The following is a 19787-nucleotide window of genomic DNA, read 5'->3' on the forward strand; positions in this document are numbered from 1 at the left end:
GCCTTCGAGCGAAGAACTCGATTCTCCCCTAAAAGGCTCTTAACAGTCTTCTCTAAGGCTACAATTAAACTACGTAGATTGTACCTCTTCAGCACTGATCACTGTAACATAACCACTCGCTATCTCACTGTCTGAAGCAGCTACCCCAGTTTGGATGTGATTCACCATGGTCTTGGATCACGTGTTGGACTCGTGGTCGACAGCTATTTCCCTCCTGGAAGAGAGCTCAGAGCTCATATATGCCCGATCTATGGGTAATGCTGACCTTACACGCACACACAAACATAATCCCCCACTCACTATTTGGAGTAACGACTCGCAACGCAGCGATACTGAAATTGTTTCAGCCCTGGGTGGGATTCGAACCCGGACCGCCGTAGTGGCAGCCGGGAACTCCAACCACTGCGCAACGAGTTAGCAGATGACATATGCCAGTATCACAGCTGCAATTCTTAGCTATATCAACGGCTGGCTGTTTTAATTCTGAATATTTTGAATCCCATAGATAAGTACCGCAAATTAATAGTAATATCAGTAACGATTTTTAAATAATTGAGATGGGCGAAAATCTAAAGGTATTTTTTAGAAGCCCACATCTACGCAGTATAGCATTATAAAATCAAATATTAATGTTGTAAGTTATAATACATAAATGTAATAGATCTTTTTCTTCGCGGAAATCAATATCAGAAAACGTTGTGTTAAAATCTATGCAGAAACAAAGTTGCGTCACATCCTTTAAACGCCATGTTTGTTTTGATAGATTCGGCGATCGGATACAACAACAGCGACGAACTTATGACCGCTAGAATTGCAGGTATTGCTCAACATATTTTAGTCTAGGTTAGGTTAGAATAGACGAATTTATCATACTTTAATTTCTTTGACCTTCGCCTCTACCAAAACAAAGATGGCGCCTCTAGTAGTCAAAGCTGCTGTTTGTTTATAGCTTTCGGTAACCTTTTCTCTTATTTATTTCCGCCAAGAATAACGTAGATTACGTTGATGTTTTATAATCTACAAAATTACTTTTGCTATATCGCGTAGGTGTGCACTTCTAAAAATTTACTCATCTTTATAATTACCAATTCAAAGAGTTACGTTTAAGGTTAGGTTATGTCTCAAAACTCCAATTCTATTATTCTTACATATATCATCAGCTAGCCCTTATGACTTATCATTCTGAGTGTTTTGAACCCCATAGATAAGTATATTAAATTAATAGAAACATTCACATTGGTAGCTATTTTTAAATAATTGAGGTGGCCAAACATCTTTTGGTTTACCAAGAGTTAGGTTAGTGTAATGTCTGACAGCTGTAATTTTTACCATTATTATCGACTGCAAATCTTACATATGTCACCAGGTAGCTCTTATAATTCTGCAAATAAATAGTAATTTCAGGAGCTATATAAAAAAGTACTGGTAAAGTTCTTTATATTTACCAAAATGTTAATCCTGTTTGCTTATATTCTGATTGGAAGGCATGCTCCATCTGAACTTCCCCAGTATGAAAATGAAGAATTTAAGAAGTTCACTGCCTAATGTCTGAATTCATTGTGCACTGATTATGATATTCTTGCAAATAGAAATATGTCCAGATCACTACCAGTTTGGGTAGGTCAGGACTCAGGACTTGTTTGTGAGCCCTCTGGCCTCCCCTATTTGACCTCATCTAGATGTGCTCATTACTACAAGACTCTCCTTGAAATTATATTCAATCCCCTGATTCGCCCAGAATTGATCAATTCTCCTTTCAGTTTATACTACAGTAGAAGCCAGATTTAACAGATCCCTAGTTAGCAGAAGCCGAATTTAATAGAAATTTAAGATCGATAATGGAATGTCCTGGAAAGATAATTCTGATAAACTGAGCATATTCCATCATTTAATGGCAAACCAAATAATAAAAGAGCACTGAGGCCCAACATGGATGGTATTTAGCAGAAAGGCTTAATATATCATCAGCATTGTACACCTGAAACTCATGTAGTTCCTTCTTCACCATCAATTTGTGCAATTTTTCAATAAAAGGGTCCATTGTACTAACATCAGTGCTCAACAGCTCGCCTGTGATTGCTTGCTTCTCCAAGTCATGGCACCTCCTGAACTACCACAGCCAGCCATCACTACACTTAAAATCTTGGATCCCAAGGTGGTTTGCTAAGTGTTGTGCGGGATTTTGAATGTCCAAGCCTCTCACAGGAAGTCCCTCTGTGCGGTGCTTCACATACCACTTGTAAACTGCCTCGTCTAAGTTTTTGTGGTGTTTTCGTGAGCAAAACACTTCCTGTTCCTTCCCACCTTCAATTTTTTTTTTTTACCACTTCCTTTATTTGGTCCTTGGCTTGCAAAATATCATGGAGAGTTGATATTATAAGGTTGAATTGAGTCATGAGGTTCCCCCTCTTGGTCCCATTTTCATACAACTCGATCACCTTCAATTTCTCGCTCATGCTGAGACCTCTCTCCTTTTTTGGATGGTGTAGAAGGCACAGCACTAGCCTTGGAAGCCATCACAAACTGCATATAGGGTAGCGAATAACACATGTGAAGATCAGCCAAATGACTGTGCATCTGATCGGTAGGTGACAACATAAACTGTCCAAGGAGCAACATGTGTCAATGTGGGTGGCTGGTTTGGTGGGAAACTATAGTGGATGTCTGCATATATCACTGCAGTACGAGTTAGATAAGAATAACCCGGTGGCTATATAGAGTCCAACTTATCCAATATCTGATTTATACATATCCGATGTATAGAGGGTTTAATTTTCTTGCGTTTTGTGATATTTGTTGGAATACTCAAAAAGAATCATTGCCTCACTATATATTACAAAGTTTATATTATATATAAAGGTTCCACATACATTATCATTCAGCATATGTTAACCAAAAAATAGTATCAGTGTTGTCATTCTGATTTATGAGTAAGATTCCCACAGGGTACAAATTTGTCACATAAATTTAATCGTAACTCACTTGAGACTGTTCTGACTGGGTGACCACAACTTGATAAGCTAATCTCACCAGCTTGTTTTGGTAGTGATTGATTGAGGGGCTTGGTGGGGGAAATTGAGTCTAACCTACCCAATCCCATGTACTGTACATAGGTGACAGGTTCACTTAGGCTGGTTGGGTAATGTACTTTTAATTCAAGAGTGTCAGAAGTTATTATTTGATAGCTTTATCCATAGGATTTTGGTCCTATATCTGTTTGAATTAACTTGTGTGAGTATCCTCTAAAAAATTAAAAACAAAGGTAACAGTAGAAATCAATATCAGATTCACATGAATCTGATAGACATCTGCAGAAATTTTACCATGAAGAGGAAATGTGACTAAGAGTCAAATCTTTAAGTCACTTGTGATCCCTGTCTTGCTGTATGGCTCTTAGACATGGATATGCAATGCTTGAATGCTGACTTGAGGAGGTGTCTCAATATCTTTGGCATGAAATGCCTTTGGAGAATAATTGTGTATCACTGGAATGACTTGGTATCAACCCAGAGACTACTGTGAGACTCAGTCTAGGCCAGTTAACTGCATAATTTGTGAACATCAACTCCAGCTATCTGGGCATGTGGCATGTTTCCCTAATGTTTTTCCTACTGGGAGGTACTCCTCCACAAAAGACAACCCTCAATGAAGGAGATGAAGGGGATGCCTACAAAATTCATGACTGGGGCAACATGATTGAACCTGTTGAGTGTTGTTTGGAATGAGAAGGGTGGCTAGATGGGAGTCTGCTCTGAGAGACCATAGGGACCGGCACCGGCATGTGAGTGAAGCAATGCATTTCCCTGGCATATGGCCTTAATTGATGATTAATGATGATGACTAGAAAAAATATGGATTATCTCTGCAATTGCTTAGATCACTTTTATTATGTTTTGCTAAAATAATAACACAGGAACACCACTAACCAGTGTATCTTAATGATGTGGCTTACATCACTTGAGTCAGATGAGTGAGATGAACTTAATATGCCTCCTAAGAGATTCAGGTCTTGTGAGCCCAAACATGGAATGTTATGGAGTTATATCAAAGCTGGACTATACCCCACATGAGAAAGCTAAAGCAAAATTCACATCAATCTATTTGTGGTGGAAGATGTTCAGTGCATTTCTAATGACAAAGTAGAATGCAATATATTATAGCACCTTATCTGTTAGTGTTTCTACCTATTCTATGTTAGGTGATGGCATGTACCTAGGGTCTGTTTAAATACATAGGGACTTGAGTATGAAATAGTTTGTGTACAAAACATCCACAATCTTATTATTACACAATCTTAAGGTTAGATGTCTATCATATAAGTACAGTATATTTTCTTTTTCCAGGATGAGGGTAACTATCAACATTTCTTTGGAAGAGGTATCCAGAACCTCCATGTTTGTCATACAACGAAGAGGATCAGGTGTGACATCTGTGGCACAGCTATCTCACAAGACCTCTTGAATATCACATGATGACCAATACTGTAGCAACGGATTTCCAACAGGATATATGCAATACAGCTCTCTCAAGTAAGGCTCATTTCAAATGTCATGTAGTGACTCGCACTATAGAGAAACGGTTCCAGTGTAATCAGTGTGATGCAGCCTTCTCACGAAAGGGTGACCTCACACGTCATGTGTTGACTCACACTGGAGAGAAGCCTTTCCAGTGTGACCTGTGTGATGCAGCTTTCTCGCTAAAGAGATCTCTGAACTGTCATGTAATAACCCACACTGGAGAGAAAATTTTTCAATGTAACCTGTGCGATGCAGCTTTCTCACAAAAGCGTAACCTCAACCGCCACATGATGACCCATACTGGAGAGAAACCTTTCCCTTGTGACCTGTGTGATGCATCTTTCTCACAAAAGAGTGATCTCAAACGTCACATGATGACTCACACTGGAGAGAAGCCATTCCAATGTGACCTGTGCGATGCAGCTTTCACACTAAAGAGGTCTCTCAGAGATCATATGATGACTCACACTGGAGAGAAGCCATTCCAATGTGACCTGTGTGATGCAGCTTTCTCACAAAAGCATACTCTCAAAGATCATATGATGACCCACACTGGAGAGAAGCCTTTTCAGTGTGTCCTGTGTGATGCAGCTTTCTCACAAAAGAGTAATTTCAAACAACACATGATGACACATACTGGAGAGAAACCGTACCATTGTGACCTGTGCAATTCTGCTTTCTCCAGAAAGAGTGTTCTCACACGGCATATGATGATCCACACAGGAGAGAAGCCATACCAGTGTGACCTGTGCAATGCAGTTTTCTCAGAAAAGATTTGTCTAAAAAATCACATAATGATCCACACAGGAAAGAATCCTTTCCAGTGTGACCTGTGCAGTGCAGTTTTCTTACAAAAGAGTCATCTCAAAAGTCACCTGATGATCCACACAGGAGAGAAGCCATTCCAGTGTGGCCTTTGCAGTTCTGCTTTCTCTAGAAAGAGTGATCTCACACGGCATATGATGATCCATAGGAGAGAAACCATTCCAGTGTAACCTTTGTAGTGCAGCTTTCTCATGAAAGATTTTCTCAAACATCACATGGTAACTCACACATGAGAGAATCCTTTCTAATATGACCTGTTATGTAGTCTTCTCCAGAGTGATTTTAAATATCATGTGATAACCCACACAGGAATGAAGCCTTTCCATTGTGACCTGTTTGATGCTGCTTTATCAAGAAAGGGTTATCTCAAACTGCATATGATGACCCATACTGGAGAGAAGCCTTTCAAGTGTGACATATGCAATTTTGATTTTCAAGAAAGGGTGCTCTCACATGGCATATGATAACCTACACTAGAGAGGAGCCTTTCAAGTGCAACCTAGGTGATGCAGCTTCCTCACAAAAGAGTGGTCTTGTATGTCATGTGATAACCTGCACAGGATAGAAGCCTTAGCAAGATATTCATCTCACATGTCATGTGCTTACCCACTCTGGAGAGAAGCCTTTCCAGTGTGACTTATGCAATGTAGGTTTCTCACAAAAGGATGATCTCAAATATCATATGATGACCCACACTGGAGAAAGGCAGCTTCAGCAGCATGACCTGTGATGTGGATCATTCTCACAAGAAGGTTATCTGAAATTGCATGTGATGGCCCACATGGAGAGAAGCTTGTCCACTATGACCTGTGCAATGCAGCTTTCTCATGAAAGAGTAATATCAAATGACATAACGAACATAGGAGAGGAGCCTTTCCACTTTGACCTGTGTATTGTAGCTTTCTCATGAAGGAGTAATGTCAAATGGGATATGATGATAAACACAGGAGAGAATCCTTTCTAGTGTGACTTGTGTGATACAGTTTTTTAATGAGATGCTTTAAAGAATTATATAACTTGTGCAAGAGAGAAAATTTTCTAATGTGACATTGTGTTGCACATTTCTCTCTAAAGATTTTATATGTGTGGGGAGATGATCATTAGATTCAAACTTGGACCTATGGCGTTCAAGGAAGAAATGAAAATGACATTCTCATTGAAAAAAATATATATATTTGAGTACCAAGTTCTTTCTATACAGATCTGTATGAACAAGTACTGTATGAAATTATTATCATTTAACAATCCTGTGATAAAGTCATACAACCAGTGGAATAGTTTTAGTGAATGTTTAATAGGACTGGAAGATCTAAAATCTGTTCATCAACTCAACTTATATCTGATATGTTATAGAAACAGTGGAATGCCACTTGATCTGTACATAAAAAAATAAATGAAATGGTTTAATGAATGATTGTAGTGTCATTCATTAATATTGTGAAACTTCGGTCTAAAAAAAATTATATATACTCTCTTGTAATGCCCAAACATATGCCTTATAGGTCAGACTCACCTTATCATTTGTTTTAATCCATATCCATGACATAAAACACAGTGTAATTGCCAAATTGTATATAGGAAAGGAGCAATGTTCGTTGGTTCCTGTCTCTTACTCGCCAATTTGTCATACCTAACTTCAGATTCATGTACAGTACCAAGTAAGTCTATATCCTTGCTTTCCAATTATATTTAGATTTGAATTGTGCATTGATCCAGCTTGGGCTATATCACCTAAGATATTGCAAATATTTATACATCTATAGCGAAATCTGGAGAGTAGTAGAGCCTGTTAGAATTATACACTGGCCTGTGCTGTTTTCAAGGTCAGACATATAAATCCTGATTGTAGGCCAGTTTTTTTCACTGAGTCCAAAAATCATACTCATTTCACTCAGTCAGATCAAGTTAATGAAATATTTGCACATTAATAATATCCTGAATTCCGATCTATTTGTAGGTGAATGAAACTCAATATTGAAAATATTAGACTGATTTATTCACAGAAGGCTTACAAAATATTTTGAATAGATAGCAAGAAGAGTATAATGAACTAAGGAAGCTACTTATGGATGAATGGTCTCTTTAGGGACTTACATTTGTGCTGAGCAGACTCCACATTCCTCTTCAGGCACCAGCAGTAGTCGGCCAGAAAGTTGACATCCCATCGGCCTTGATAGTGTTTCTCCATAACACTGATATCTTTGTGAAAGTGCTCACCCTGTTCTTCACTGAAGTCTCCACAATTCTCTGGAAAATAATCCAGATGAGACCAGAGGAAATGCATTTTCACTGACATGCATGCACCAAGTTGGCGGAAATTCTCCATAACTCATCAACCACCTTCAGATACTGGGAACTTCTGTGGTTGCCAAGGAAGTTTGCAATGACTGACTCAGGGGACAACCAGGCAGAGAGTTCAGGAGGATTCAGTGCATCATCAAAACTAGTGTCCTTGATGAGTTCACTTATCAAATGTACCTGCCTTAAGTTTCTCTATGATATTTTGTTAAAACTTCCCATGGAGGAAAGCAAATCCTCTACCTTCCCTGGTGCTTGTTCTTGTGATTGATGCCATTTATATTTGTCATGCAAAAGTAGCAGTCGGTAACGTAATCTTTCCCTTCCTTCCACACCATTGGGACACCAAATGGCATACTCTTCCTTTTCTTGTTCTTCCAATCCCGTAAGTTCTCTACACATGTTTTGCAGCAGATATGGGGAGCAAATGGCTCATCCTGGTCCCCTAGTTTGACTTCAAAGTAAGCTTTATATGCTTTCTTCACAAAATCTGTGATTTTTGCTTGACGGTCTGGAAGAACCACATGTCCACAGATGAAACAACCTATTAAGATGGTTTTTACATTTCTGATCCATTTTTGTTCATATCTAGACCTGAAAAGAGAAATAAAAATAATTATTAAAGGTTACCCACAACCTGGTTTTACAAAAACAAAGCCCATAAATGCTTGGATAATTGTGATTTTTTGGGAAAATATGCTGGAATAGAAATAGACTGTATTTTAGAAACCAGACCTAACCCAGGAAAATGAACTATATTTTTTAATTCAGTATGCAAAATGGGTCCTAAATCAGTTGGAAAACACTTGACCTTTGTAGAAAAAAAAAGTTGTGAAATGCCGGCCAATGTTAGAAATGGAGAGGGCAAGTGGTTTGAGGTAAAGGTGGGACTTTGATATCACCATGGCTGTTCAATATTTACATGGATGTGGTGGTGCAGTAGGTAAATGCAAGGATAATGGGCAGGGGATTGGAGATGATGAGAGAAAATGGAGAAAGATGGGAGATAAACCAGTTGTTTGCTGATGGCACTGTGCTTGTAGCAGGATCAGAGGAGGAATTAAGGAATTTCGTGACGGAGTTAGGGAAGGTGTGCCAAAGGAGGAAATTGAAGATAAATGTGGGTAAAAGTGAGGTGATGAGATGTACAGGGTGAAAGGATGGCAGCAAACTGGAAGCAAGTATTAAGGGAGATAGGCTGGAGGAAGTGGATAGCTTTAGATACTTGTAGGGAGCATGTGACAGGAAATGGAGGTGGAGGTAGAATGTAGATTGAAAGAAGCAAGTATATGCCATGGGGGGATTAAAAAGTGTAATGAGAAAAAGATTTTTGGGAATGTAAGCTAAAAGGAGATTGTATGAAGGGGTGATTGTGCCAACAGCACTGTATGGGGCAGAAACATGGAACATAGGAGAAGAAACATTTAAATGTGTTTGAGAGGAAATGTCTGAGAAGTATGATAGAGGTTACTAGGCTGGATAGAGTGAGGGTGGAAAAGGAGTTGGGAGATAGGGTTGATGAAAGAGTATTAGATGGTTTGGACACATAGAAAGAATGAAGAAGATTAATAAAATAGGTGTGGAAGGCAGAGGTGGATGGGGGTGAACATGAGGGGTTTATCAAGGATGAGATGGATGGGGTAAAAGGGACATTGAACAAGAGGGGGGTGTCTGTTGAGGAAGGGAGAAGAGAACAGATAGGGGTGAGTGGAGAATGGTTGTGTATGGATGATACTGTGATGCATGGAAGGGAGTGGGTGGGGAATGGGGGGTTAGGAGTGGTTATATGTGAATGATATTTTGAAGCAGCCCAAAGGGATTTCTCCCTGTCTTGCTTTTCTGCATGAGGGGACAGAGAGGAGGGATCACCGATTAAATGAAGTAACCTTGCTGTGGATATGCTGTCTTGCTGCAATGCTTCTGAGCCAAGACAATGGGTGAGATGCAAGGATGACCCATCATCTAGGAGCCAAGAAAAGAGAGAGGGAGGGGTGGTGAATGGGAGTGGAGTGGGTGGGAGTGGAAATTATTTCATTGTATCCTTTAAGCATAGTCTTCCTTAGTTTGTTCTCATGACATTCTAGAGTCCTATCCCCTATCAAGAGGTATCTTCCTTCAGTGTACTCCATCCTATTAAGTAACCTGAATACTGTAATCATGTCACCTCTTTCTCTTCAATCTCTCAAAGTTGGTAGGCTCAGTGCTTTTAGTAATTCTGAGTATTTAGTCACAATGAGTATTTTGAACCCTATAGATAAGTACCTTAGATTAATAATAACATCAGTAGCAAATTTTAAATAATTGAGGTGGCCAAACATCTTTATATATACCAAGAGTTGGGTTAGTGTCATGTCTCACAGCTGTAATTCTTGCCATTATCATTAGCTGGAATTCTTACATATATCACTGGATAGCTGTTAACATTCTACAAATAAATAGTAGTCAGGAACTATTTAAAAAAAAAATGTTAAAGTTCTTTATATATACCAACATGTATATCCTGTTTGCTTACATTCTGATTGGAAGGCATGCTCCATCTGAACTTCCTCAGTACGAAAATGAAGAATTTAAGAAGTTCACTGTCTAATGCTTGAATTCATTGTGCACTGATTATGATATTCTTGCAAGCAAAAATATGTCTAGATCACTTCCAGTTTGGGTAGGTCAGGACAGATTTGTGTGCTGTGTGTCCTACCCCATTTGACCTAGACCAGATGTGTCCAGTACTACAAGATTTTCTTTGAAATTATATTCAATCCCCTAATTCACCCAGAAGTGATCAATTCTCCTTTCAATTTGTACTACAGTAGAAGCCACATACAACAAATCCCTAGTTAGTAGAAGCTCAATCTAATAAAAGTTTAAAATTAATACAGTAGTGGAATATCCTGGAAAGCTTGAATTAGCAAAGATAATCCTGATGAACAGAGCATATTTCATAATTTAATTGCAAAACCAATAATAAAAGAGCACTGAGGCCCAACATGGATGGTATTTAGCAGAAAGGCTTGATATATTATAAAATTGCTTTTTCAATAACAAACACCCGATTTAATGGAAAATTTTATTTAGTGAACCCTCGGGTGGATTAGTTTGCTAAATCAGGTTTCTACTTTATATTCTTAGCCTCTACAATACTATTGGGAAGACTGCTGCACATATCAACTGCCCTCATCTGTAACATGCTGTCTCTGCTTAGTTCTACATCGTCATTTAAAAATCTTCCTGCTGTTGCCCTGTGTTGGATCCTCCTTCAGTTGAATTATGATGTTGATTGCAGGACCATATCATCGATTTAAGAGCTTGTATACTTCTACTATGTCTTCTCGCCAATTGTGATATGCTATTATTGGGACATCAAGTAATTTTTATCTCTCTTCATAGCATAGACTTTGTAGTCGTGGTACCATTTTAGAGGCTTTATGCAACACATTTTCTACTGTCCTGATATCCTTTTTCTTATATAGTGACCATATTTACTTGGGGCACACAATTTATTTGAATAATATCCTGAATCTTATCAAATTGAAATGTTCAAATGATCAATGTATTGTACTCATAATACAGTTAGCCATGTTCACCTTCTCTTGTATGTGTTCCTCAGAAGTCTGTCTCCCATCTGTCTTTGTTTCAAGGTCCTCCTCCTGAGGGTTCTCTTCTCTCCTTTGTGGTTATCCTCACTTCCTTGTGGCTTGTAGTATACTATACTTCACGTCTGCTTAAAGCCACTATGTATCATCAGACATCTGCACTTTTGTGGGTTGAAGGGTATCAACCATATTCTTGACCATTCTTGCAAAGAATCTAAGACTTACTAGAGTATGTCTCTGTTTTATTTTTGTTTTTATTTCCTAGTAAATTTTGTGTCATCAGCAAATAAGTATATATCTGATTGTGCACACTCAAGCAATTTATTAATGTAGATAACAAAAATCACTGGTCGAAGAAGTCTTCCCTAGGGAATTCTGCTATAAAATGAAAAGATTCCATTAATTTATACACTTTACTTCCTCCCAACAGAAATACAGAAACCCATCTAAGAATATATCCTCTAACTCCATACGACGTTACCGGTGACGACGCTCCTGACTTGAGGATGGGGAAGAGCGGATGATGGTTCGTCATTAATGAGAAGTGGGGCAGTCCAAACGGATATGGTTTGCGTTTGGACGCGGCCCAGATGACAGCAAGCATCTCCAGTAATAGTGGCATATCAGATTTCAGCGTCCATCAGAAACCGCGAGCCACACTGGACGAGGCGTAAGTGCCCCTGGTCATGATCTTGGAGGAGGGCGTGCCCGATGCTGAAGAGGCGTGACGCATCCGTCTGAAATACCACTGGCAGGGCGGGGTCGAAGGGCGCCAGCACGAGCGGCGACGATAGTGTCCTTACGATAGGCGTCGGAGGGGCGTCGCGTCGGCTTGCAGGTGGATTCTCATGGGAGGAGAGGGGAGACCCATCATCTTTCCTAGGGGGGTGGTGCGGGGGTCATCCTTGGAGACCGGCACGTCGCTAAATATCCGTAGGAAGTAGTCGCGAGCGGCGGCCGGTGAGCTGTCAATGGGCAATGTTAGCTCGACGCACCTGTTCGCTTATGTCACCGCCAGGACAGGCTTTGTGAAGTCGAGCGGGACTATAGCCAAGCCGAAGGAGAAGAAGGGTGTTTGGACCTCTTCGTGAAACATTATGGCGGTGTTGCAGTTCCTGTCTCCGAACGTCGAGGTGGCCCGGAAGCGTCCCGTTGCGGGTAGCATGCGAGATATATCGGCCACGTATGTCGGCGCCGGGAGCGGCAGTTGTAGGCTGCTGACTCTAGATACCCCCAATATTCCCAGGTGCCGAGTGCCTATCACCGTGATGTCCGCACCTGTGCCAGGTAGGAGACGCATGCGGATGTTGACAGGTTGTGGAGGGGGCGATTAGGGCCGTCAGGCACCAGGGCGGCAGGTGCCAGTCTTCCCGGGAGAAGGTGCGGGGGGGCCGCTGAGGCAGGGATGCGTGCACCTGGCGTGGAGCCCTTTGCATACCGGGACGGCGCATGCGTGCTGATCCTCTGTCATCCGAGACTGTCACCATCAATGCCTCATGTGAGCGGCGGTTGGTCGCTACCTCCTGCAGTGACGTAATTGCAGCGAGGGAGCAGGGGGCATTGTACCTAATCCTAGGCTGGGTGGGCGTGACCCGCGTGAGTCAGCTGGGCTCTGTACGAGATTGCGTTCACGGCGGGTAGGGCGAAGCGGTGGGATGAAGGTCCCTTTGTTCACACCACTACGTGTCCACGAGGGCGCGTCACACTATCGCATGGCATTTCACGGTCCAGCATGCACACTGTTGCGGTACTGCACTCACGGTCCAGCATGTACACGGTTGCCTATTTGTCTAGTTCCGTCAATGCTTCGTTCACGTACGCGCCACCGATTCGCGTATCATCCCACGTTTCGCTGTTGCAAGTTGCAAGAAATTGCAAGCAATCCTACTTACTGCGCCATTTTTTATTTGCAACATGTTATTGAAACACCGGGGGGGGGGAGGCGATCGACGCGTTTATTCATCAGTGGGTTATGCATACATAAGAGCGCTAGATGCGGATGCTAAGGCAGACGGGTATGGACTGGCCTGAGGGCAAACGTCGCTCGCTACGCAGAGCGAGACGATGCCACGCCTAGTACACGTATGAATAAGGCCTTGTTGGCCATAACAAAGGATCCTTGTACTGGAAGCGTTGCTGCTGGTCGGGTCACGCCACAACACAACGGTGACCTGCTATTATCCTATGCTAGAGTACTTTAAAGCACTACACAACACTGAAGAGGTGGATACAACTGACTCCTCAGGCCTTGTGCATTGCCTCTTCCATGATGGGGGGGGGGGGCAGTGGTTTGAAAAATGAGGAGATTTTCTGTTGAAACTATTTTGCATCCTGCAGCTTGAGAATCTTCATCCTCATAGTATTCAGTCAAGCTTGATGCATCATGTCCACCATCCTTGTGAAGTTTCAAACCTCGCAAAATCATCTTTGCCTGGTGTTGGAGTTTTAGGTGTCCTTAGTAACTTGCATCAGCCATTTCTGAGAATTGACAGGGGCACCTTCCAAGCCTCAGCCCAGTTTCAATATCACATCTTTCATTGTGTAAGCCTTAAAATTTTCTTTTGTTTTCTTGGCTCTACAGTCAATATAACCTTGCTCATCCCATCCTCAACCACAACAAGGCACTGCTCGAGGATCATGTTCCTGTAGTACCTTTTGGCACTCTCAATGATGCCTTGATCCATGGGTTGGATCATTGAGAGTGTTGGGAGGAACAATGTCTTTATGAAGCCATCTTTACTACACAGTCTGGATGCTGATGTGTGAGCTGGAGGCATTATCGAGAATTAGGAGTGCATTCACTTCATCAGATTTTATTCAATATTTAACTTGGTGGTGCCTTACCGCCAGGTCAAAGTGCAGGTGAAACCATTCATCAATAATGTCCTATCCATGGAAGCCATCACAAAGTACAAATAGGGCATCGAATAACGTATGTGAGGATCGACCAAATGACTGTACATCCGATAGGTAGGGCGACAAAACGTAAACTGTCCAAGGAGCAACGTGCATCAGCGTGGGTAGCTGGTTTGGTGGGAAACTATACCGGATGCCCACCGCATATATCGCCGCTGTCCGATTTAGATAAAAATAATCCAGTGGCTATATAGAGTCTAATGTATCCGATATCAGACTTATACATATCCAATTTATAGAGGGTTTACTTGGGTTTTGTGTTATTTGTTGGAATACTCAAAAGGAATCATTGCCTCACTAAATATTAGGGAGTTTATATTATATATGAAGGTTCCATATACATCATCACATCATCATTCAGCATACTTTAACCTAAAATAGTATTGTATTGTCATTTTGATTTATGAGTAAGATTCCCATAGGGTACAATTTTGTCACATAAATTTAATTGTAACTCACTTGAGACTGTTCTGACTGAGTAACCACAACTTGATAAGCTAATCTCACCAACTTGTTTTGGTGGTGATTGGGGGGCTTGGGGGGTGGGGGTGAGTCTAACCTACCCAACCCCATGTAGGTATAGGTGATGACAGGTTGGATAATGTACTTTTAATTCAAGAGTGTCAGAAATTATTATATAATAGTTTTATCCATGGGATTTTGGTACTATTTCTGTTAAAATTAACTTGTGTGAGTATTGCCTGAAAAATAAAATACAAAAGTAGCAGTAGAAATCAGTATCAGATTCACATGAATCTGGTAGACATCTGCAGAAATTTTTACGATGAAGAGGAAATGTGACTAAGATTCAAATCTTCAAGTCACTTGTGCTCCTTGTTTTACTGTATGGCAGTTAGACATGGACATGCAATGCTTGAATGCTGACTTGAAGAGGTGTCCAATATCTTTGGCCATAGGTGCCTTTGGAGAATGTGTATCAACCCAGAGACTACTGTGAGACTCAGTGTAGGCCATTAACTGCATGATTTGTGAATATCAACTCCAGCTCTCTGGGCATGTGGCATATTTCCCTAATGTTGTTCCTATTGGCAGCTCCTCCACAAAAGATTGCCCTCAATGAAGAGGATACCCACAAAATTCATGACTGGGACACCATGACTGAACCTGTTGAGAGATGTTTGGAGTGTAAAAGGTGGCTGGATGGGAGTCTGATCTGAGAGACCGTAGGGAATGGCACCGGCATGTGAGTGAAGCAATGCACTCCCAGGCATATGCCCCAATTGATGATTAATAATGATGAAAAGAAAAAATATGTGTTATACCTCAGCAATTGCTTAGATAATTTTTATTATGTTTTGCTAAAATAATAACACAGGAACACCACTAACCAGTGTATCTAAAATAATGTGGCCTGCATCACTTATTTGAGTCAGATGAGTGAGATGAACTGAATATGCCTTGCAAGAGAAGGTCCTATTTAGATTCAGGTCCTGTGAGCCCAAACATGGAATGTTATGGAGTTGTATTGAAATATGACTACTGTTGCCAGCTGGGCTATACCCCACTTACAAATACCATGACCAGATGAGAAAGCTGGGGCAAAATTTGCATCATTCTGTTTGTGGTGGCATAAATATGCATGTAGCAATTGGCTAAGGATCAGCGCATTTCTAATGAAAAAATAGAATGCAGTATATCATAGCATCATATCTGTTAGTGTTTCTACCTATTCTATGTTAGGTGATGGCATGTACAAAGGGTTTAAGTACAAAAAGTCTTTAAGTACATAGGAACTTGAATATGAAACAGTTTGTGTACAAAACATCCACAATCTTATTAATACACAATCACAGAGTTAGATGTCAATCATATAATTACATTTTCTTTTTCCAGGATAAGGGTAGCTATCAACATTTCTTTGGAAGAGGTATCCAGAAATTCCATATTTGTCATACAACGAAGAGGATCCGGTGTGACATCTGTGGCACAGCTATCTCACAAGACCTCTTAAATATTGCATGATGACCAATACTGTAGCAAAGGCTTTCCAAAAGGACATGTGCAATACAGCCTTCTCAAGTAAGAGTCATTCCAAATGTCATGTGACTCAGACTGTAGAGAAACGATTCCAATGTAACCTGTGTGATGCAGCCTTCTCAGAAAAGGGTGTCCTCACACGTCATATGTTGACCCACACTGGAGAGAAGCCTTTCCAATGTGCGCTGTGTGGTGCAGCTTTCTCATTAAAGGGAGCTCTCAACTGTCATGTTATGACCCACACTGGAGAGAAACCTTTTCACTGTAACCTGTGCAATGCAGCTTTCTCACAAAAGTGTAACCTCAACCGTCACATGATGACCCACACAGGAGAGAAGCCTTTCCCTTGTGACCTGTGTGATGCATCTTTCTCACAAAAGATTGATCTCAAACGTCACATGATGACTCACACTGGAGAGAAGCCATTCCAATGTGACCTGTGCAATGCAGCTTTCTTACGAAAGAGGTCTCTCAAAGATCATATGATGAACCACACTGGAGAGAAGCCATTCCAGTGTGACCTGTGTGATGCAGCTTTCACACAAAAGAGGTCTCTCAGAGATCATGTGATGACTCACACTGGAGAGAAGCCATTCCAGTGTGACCAGTGTGATACCTCTTTCTCACAAAAGAAATCTCTCAGAGATCATGTGTTGACTCACACTGGAAAGAAGCCTTTCCGGTGTAACCTGTGTGATGCAACTTTCTCATTAAAGGGATCTCTCAGTTGTCACGTAATGACCCACACTGGAGAGAAACCTTTTCAGTGTAACCTGTGCAATGCAGCTTTCTCACAAAAGTGTAACCTCAACCGTCATATGATGACCCACACTGGAGAGAAGCCTTTCCATTGTGACCTGTGTGATGCATATTTCTCACAAAAGAGTGATCTCAAACGTCACATGATGACTCACACTGGAGAAAAGCCATTTCAATGTAACCTGTGTGATGCAGCTTTCTTAGTAAAGAGGTCTCTCAAAGATCATGTGATGACTCACACTGGAGAGAAGCCATTCCAATGTGACCTGTGTGATGCAGCTTTCTTACAAAAGAGGTCTCTCAGAGATCATGTGATGACTCACACTGGAGAGAAGCCATTCCAGTGTGACCAATGTGATGCATCTTTCTCACAAAAGAGATCTCTTAGAGATCACGTGTTGACTCACACTGGAGAGAAGCCTTTCCAGTGCGATGCAACTTTCTCGTTTAAGGGATCTCTCAACTGTCACGTAATGACCCACACTGGAGAGAAACCTTTTCAGTGTAACCAGTGTGATGCAGCTTTCTCACAAAAACACGTCCTCAACCGTCACATGGTGACTCACATTGGAGAGAAGCCTTTCCATTGTGACCTGTGTGATGCATCTTTTTCACAAAAGAGTGATCTCAAATGTCACATGATGACTCACACTGGAGAGAAGTTATTCCAATGTGACCTGTGTGATACAGCTTTCTCACAAGAGAGTTATCTCAGAGATCATGTGATGACTCACACAGGAGATAAACCATTCCAGTATGACCTGTGCTATCTCAAGAAAGAGTCATCTCAAAGATCACATGATCCACACAGGAGAGAAGCCATACCAGTATGACCTGTGCACTTCAGCTTTATCTAGGAAGGGTGTTTTCATATGGCATATGATGGTCCACACACGAGAGAAGCCATTCCAGTGTGACATGTGTCATGCAACTCTCTTACAAAAGAGGTCTCTCAGAGATCATATGATGATCCACACTGGAGAAAAGCCTTTCCAGAGTGGCCTGTGTGATGCAGTTTTCTCACAAAGATTATTCTCAGACATCACATGATGACTCACACTGGTGACCAGTATGATGTAGCTTTCTCACAAAAATGTACTCTCAAAGATCATATGATGACCCATACTGGAGAGAAGCCTTTCCAGTGTGACCAGTGTGATGCAGCTTTCCCACAAATGAATAATCTCAAACAGATGATGACCCACACTGGAGAGAAGCCATACCAGTGTGACCTGTGTAATTCTGCTTTCTCCAGAGTGTTCTCACACGACATATGATGCACACAGGAAAGAAGCCATATCAGTGTGACCTGTGCAGTGCGGCTTTCTTGGAAAAGATTTATCTAAAACAATCACATGATGATCCACACAAGAAGGCATGTGTGGCATGAAGGCAAGAAGTGTGACCTGTGCAATTCTGCTTTCTCTAGAAAGGACGCTCTCACATGGCATATGATGATCCACAGGAGAGACACCATTCAAGTGCAACCTGTGTAATGCAGCTTTCTTACATTTTTTTTTTCTCGGATGTCACATGATAACTCACACAGGACAGGAACCATTCCAGTGTACCCTGCATAATGTCGCTTTCTCACAATTTTTTTTCTCAAACATCATTTGGTAACTCACACATGAAAGAATCCTTTCTAATATGACCTATGCTATGTAGACTTCTCCAGAGTGATTTTAAATGTCATTTGATGACCCACACAGGAATGAAGAATTTACAATGTGATCTGTGTGGTACTGCTTTATCAAGATAGGGTTATCTCAAACTGCATATGATGACCCATACTGGAGAGAAGCCTTTCAAGTGTGACACATGCAATTTTGATTTTGCAAGGATGGGTGCTTTCACATGGCATATGATACCCCACACTAGAGAGGAGCTTTTCAAGTGTGACTTAGGTGATGTGATGATATGGAACATTCTCACAAGAAAGTGATCTGAAATTGCATGTGATGGCCCACATGGAGAGAAGCTTGTCCACTATGACCTGTGCAATGCAGCTTTCTCATGAAGGAGTAATATGGAATGATATATGATAATCAACATAGGAGAGAAGCCTTTCCACTGTGACCTGTGCAATGTAGATTTCTCATGATGGAATAATGTCAAATGGCGTGACTTGTATGATGTAGGAATTTCATGAGATGCTCTAAAGAATTGCATGACAACTTGTGCAAGAGAGAATCTTTTCTAGTGTGACATTGTTGTGATGAGCCTTTCTCACTAAAGACTTGATATGTGTGGGGAAATAGATTCAAAATAGGACCTATAGCATGTGAGGCAGAAATGAATGTGACATACTATTTGAAAAAATATATATACTTGACAACCAAGTTCTTTATATACAGGACTGTATGAACAAGTACTATATGAAATTATTATAATTTAACAATCCTGTGATAAAGTCATACATAACACAAGTGGAATAGTCTTAGTGAATGTTTAATAGAACTGGAAGATTTAAAATCAGTTCATCAACTCAACTTATATCTGAATGCCACTTGATCTGTACAAAAGAATTAAATGAAATAGTTTAATGAATGATTGTAGTGTCATTCATTAATGTTGTGAAACTTGAGTATAAATAAATTATGTATACTGTGTTTTTGTAATGCCTAGACGCATGCCTAATAGGCCAGACTCACCTTATCACTTGTTCTTATGACATCTTAAAGCCCTCCTATCCTTAATAAAGAGGTATCGTCCATCAGTGTAGTCCATCATATTAAGTAATAGTAATATTGTATTCATGTCACCTCTTTCTCTTTGATCTCTGAAAGTTGGTAGACTCAGTGCTTTTAGTCATTCTGAGTATATAGTCATAATGAGTATTTTGAGCCCCATAGATAAGTACCTCAGATTAATAGTAACATTG

At 40.8% G+C, this 19787-nt stretch overlaps 1 protein-coding gene across 3 annotated transcripts; it reads left to right on the forward strand.

The window, feature by feature from the left end:
* The first annotated feature begins 681 nt into the window (after positions 1–681).
* LOC143037594 (uncharacterized) lies at positions 682–17736 on the forward strand. 3 transcript variants are annotated; one of them, XM_076206060.1, is made up of 4 exons: positions 900–955; positions 4344–4529; positions 11661–11900; positions 16001–17736. In XM_076206060.1, exon 4 carries the CDS (start codon positions 16126–16128, stop codon positions 17734–17736), a length of 1611 nt encoding a protein of 536 aa, XP_076062175.1. In that variant the 5' UTR covers positions 900–955; positions 4344–4529; positions 11661–11900; positions 16001–16125. The 3 variants fall into 3 exon arrangements, with proteins under 3 accessions (XP_076062174.1, XP_076062175.1, XP_076062176.1); XM_076206061.1 differs by lacking the exon at positions 11661–11900; XM_076206059.1 differs by lacking the exons at positions 900–955; positions 4344–4529; positions 11661–11900 and adding an exon at positions 682–817.
* Positions 17737–19787: the final 2051 nt, after the last annotated feature.

This window comes from Oratosquilla oratoria, chromosome 22 (assembly GCF_046742065.1).
Source record: "Oratosquilla oratoria isolate Oo_2021 chromosome 22, ASM4674206v1, whole genome shotgun sequence".
Classification (NCBI taxonomy): Eukaryota; Metazoa; Arthropoda; class Malacostraca; order Stomatopoda; family Squillidae; genus Oratosquilla; species Oratosquilla oratoria.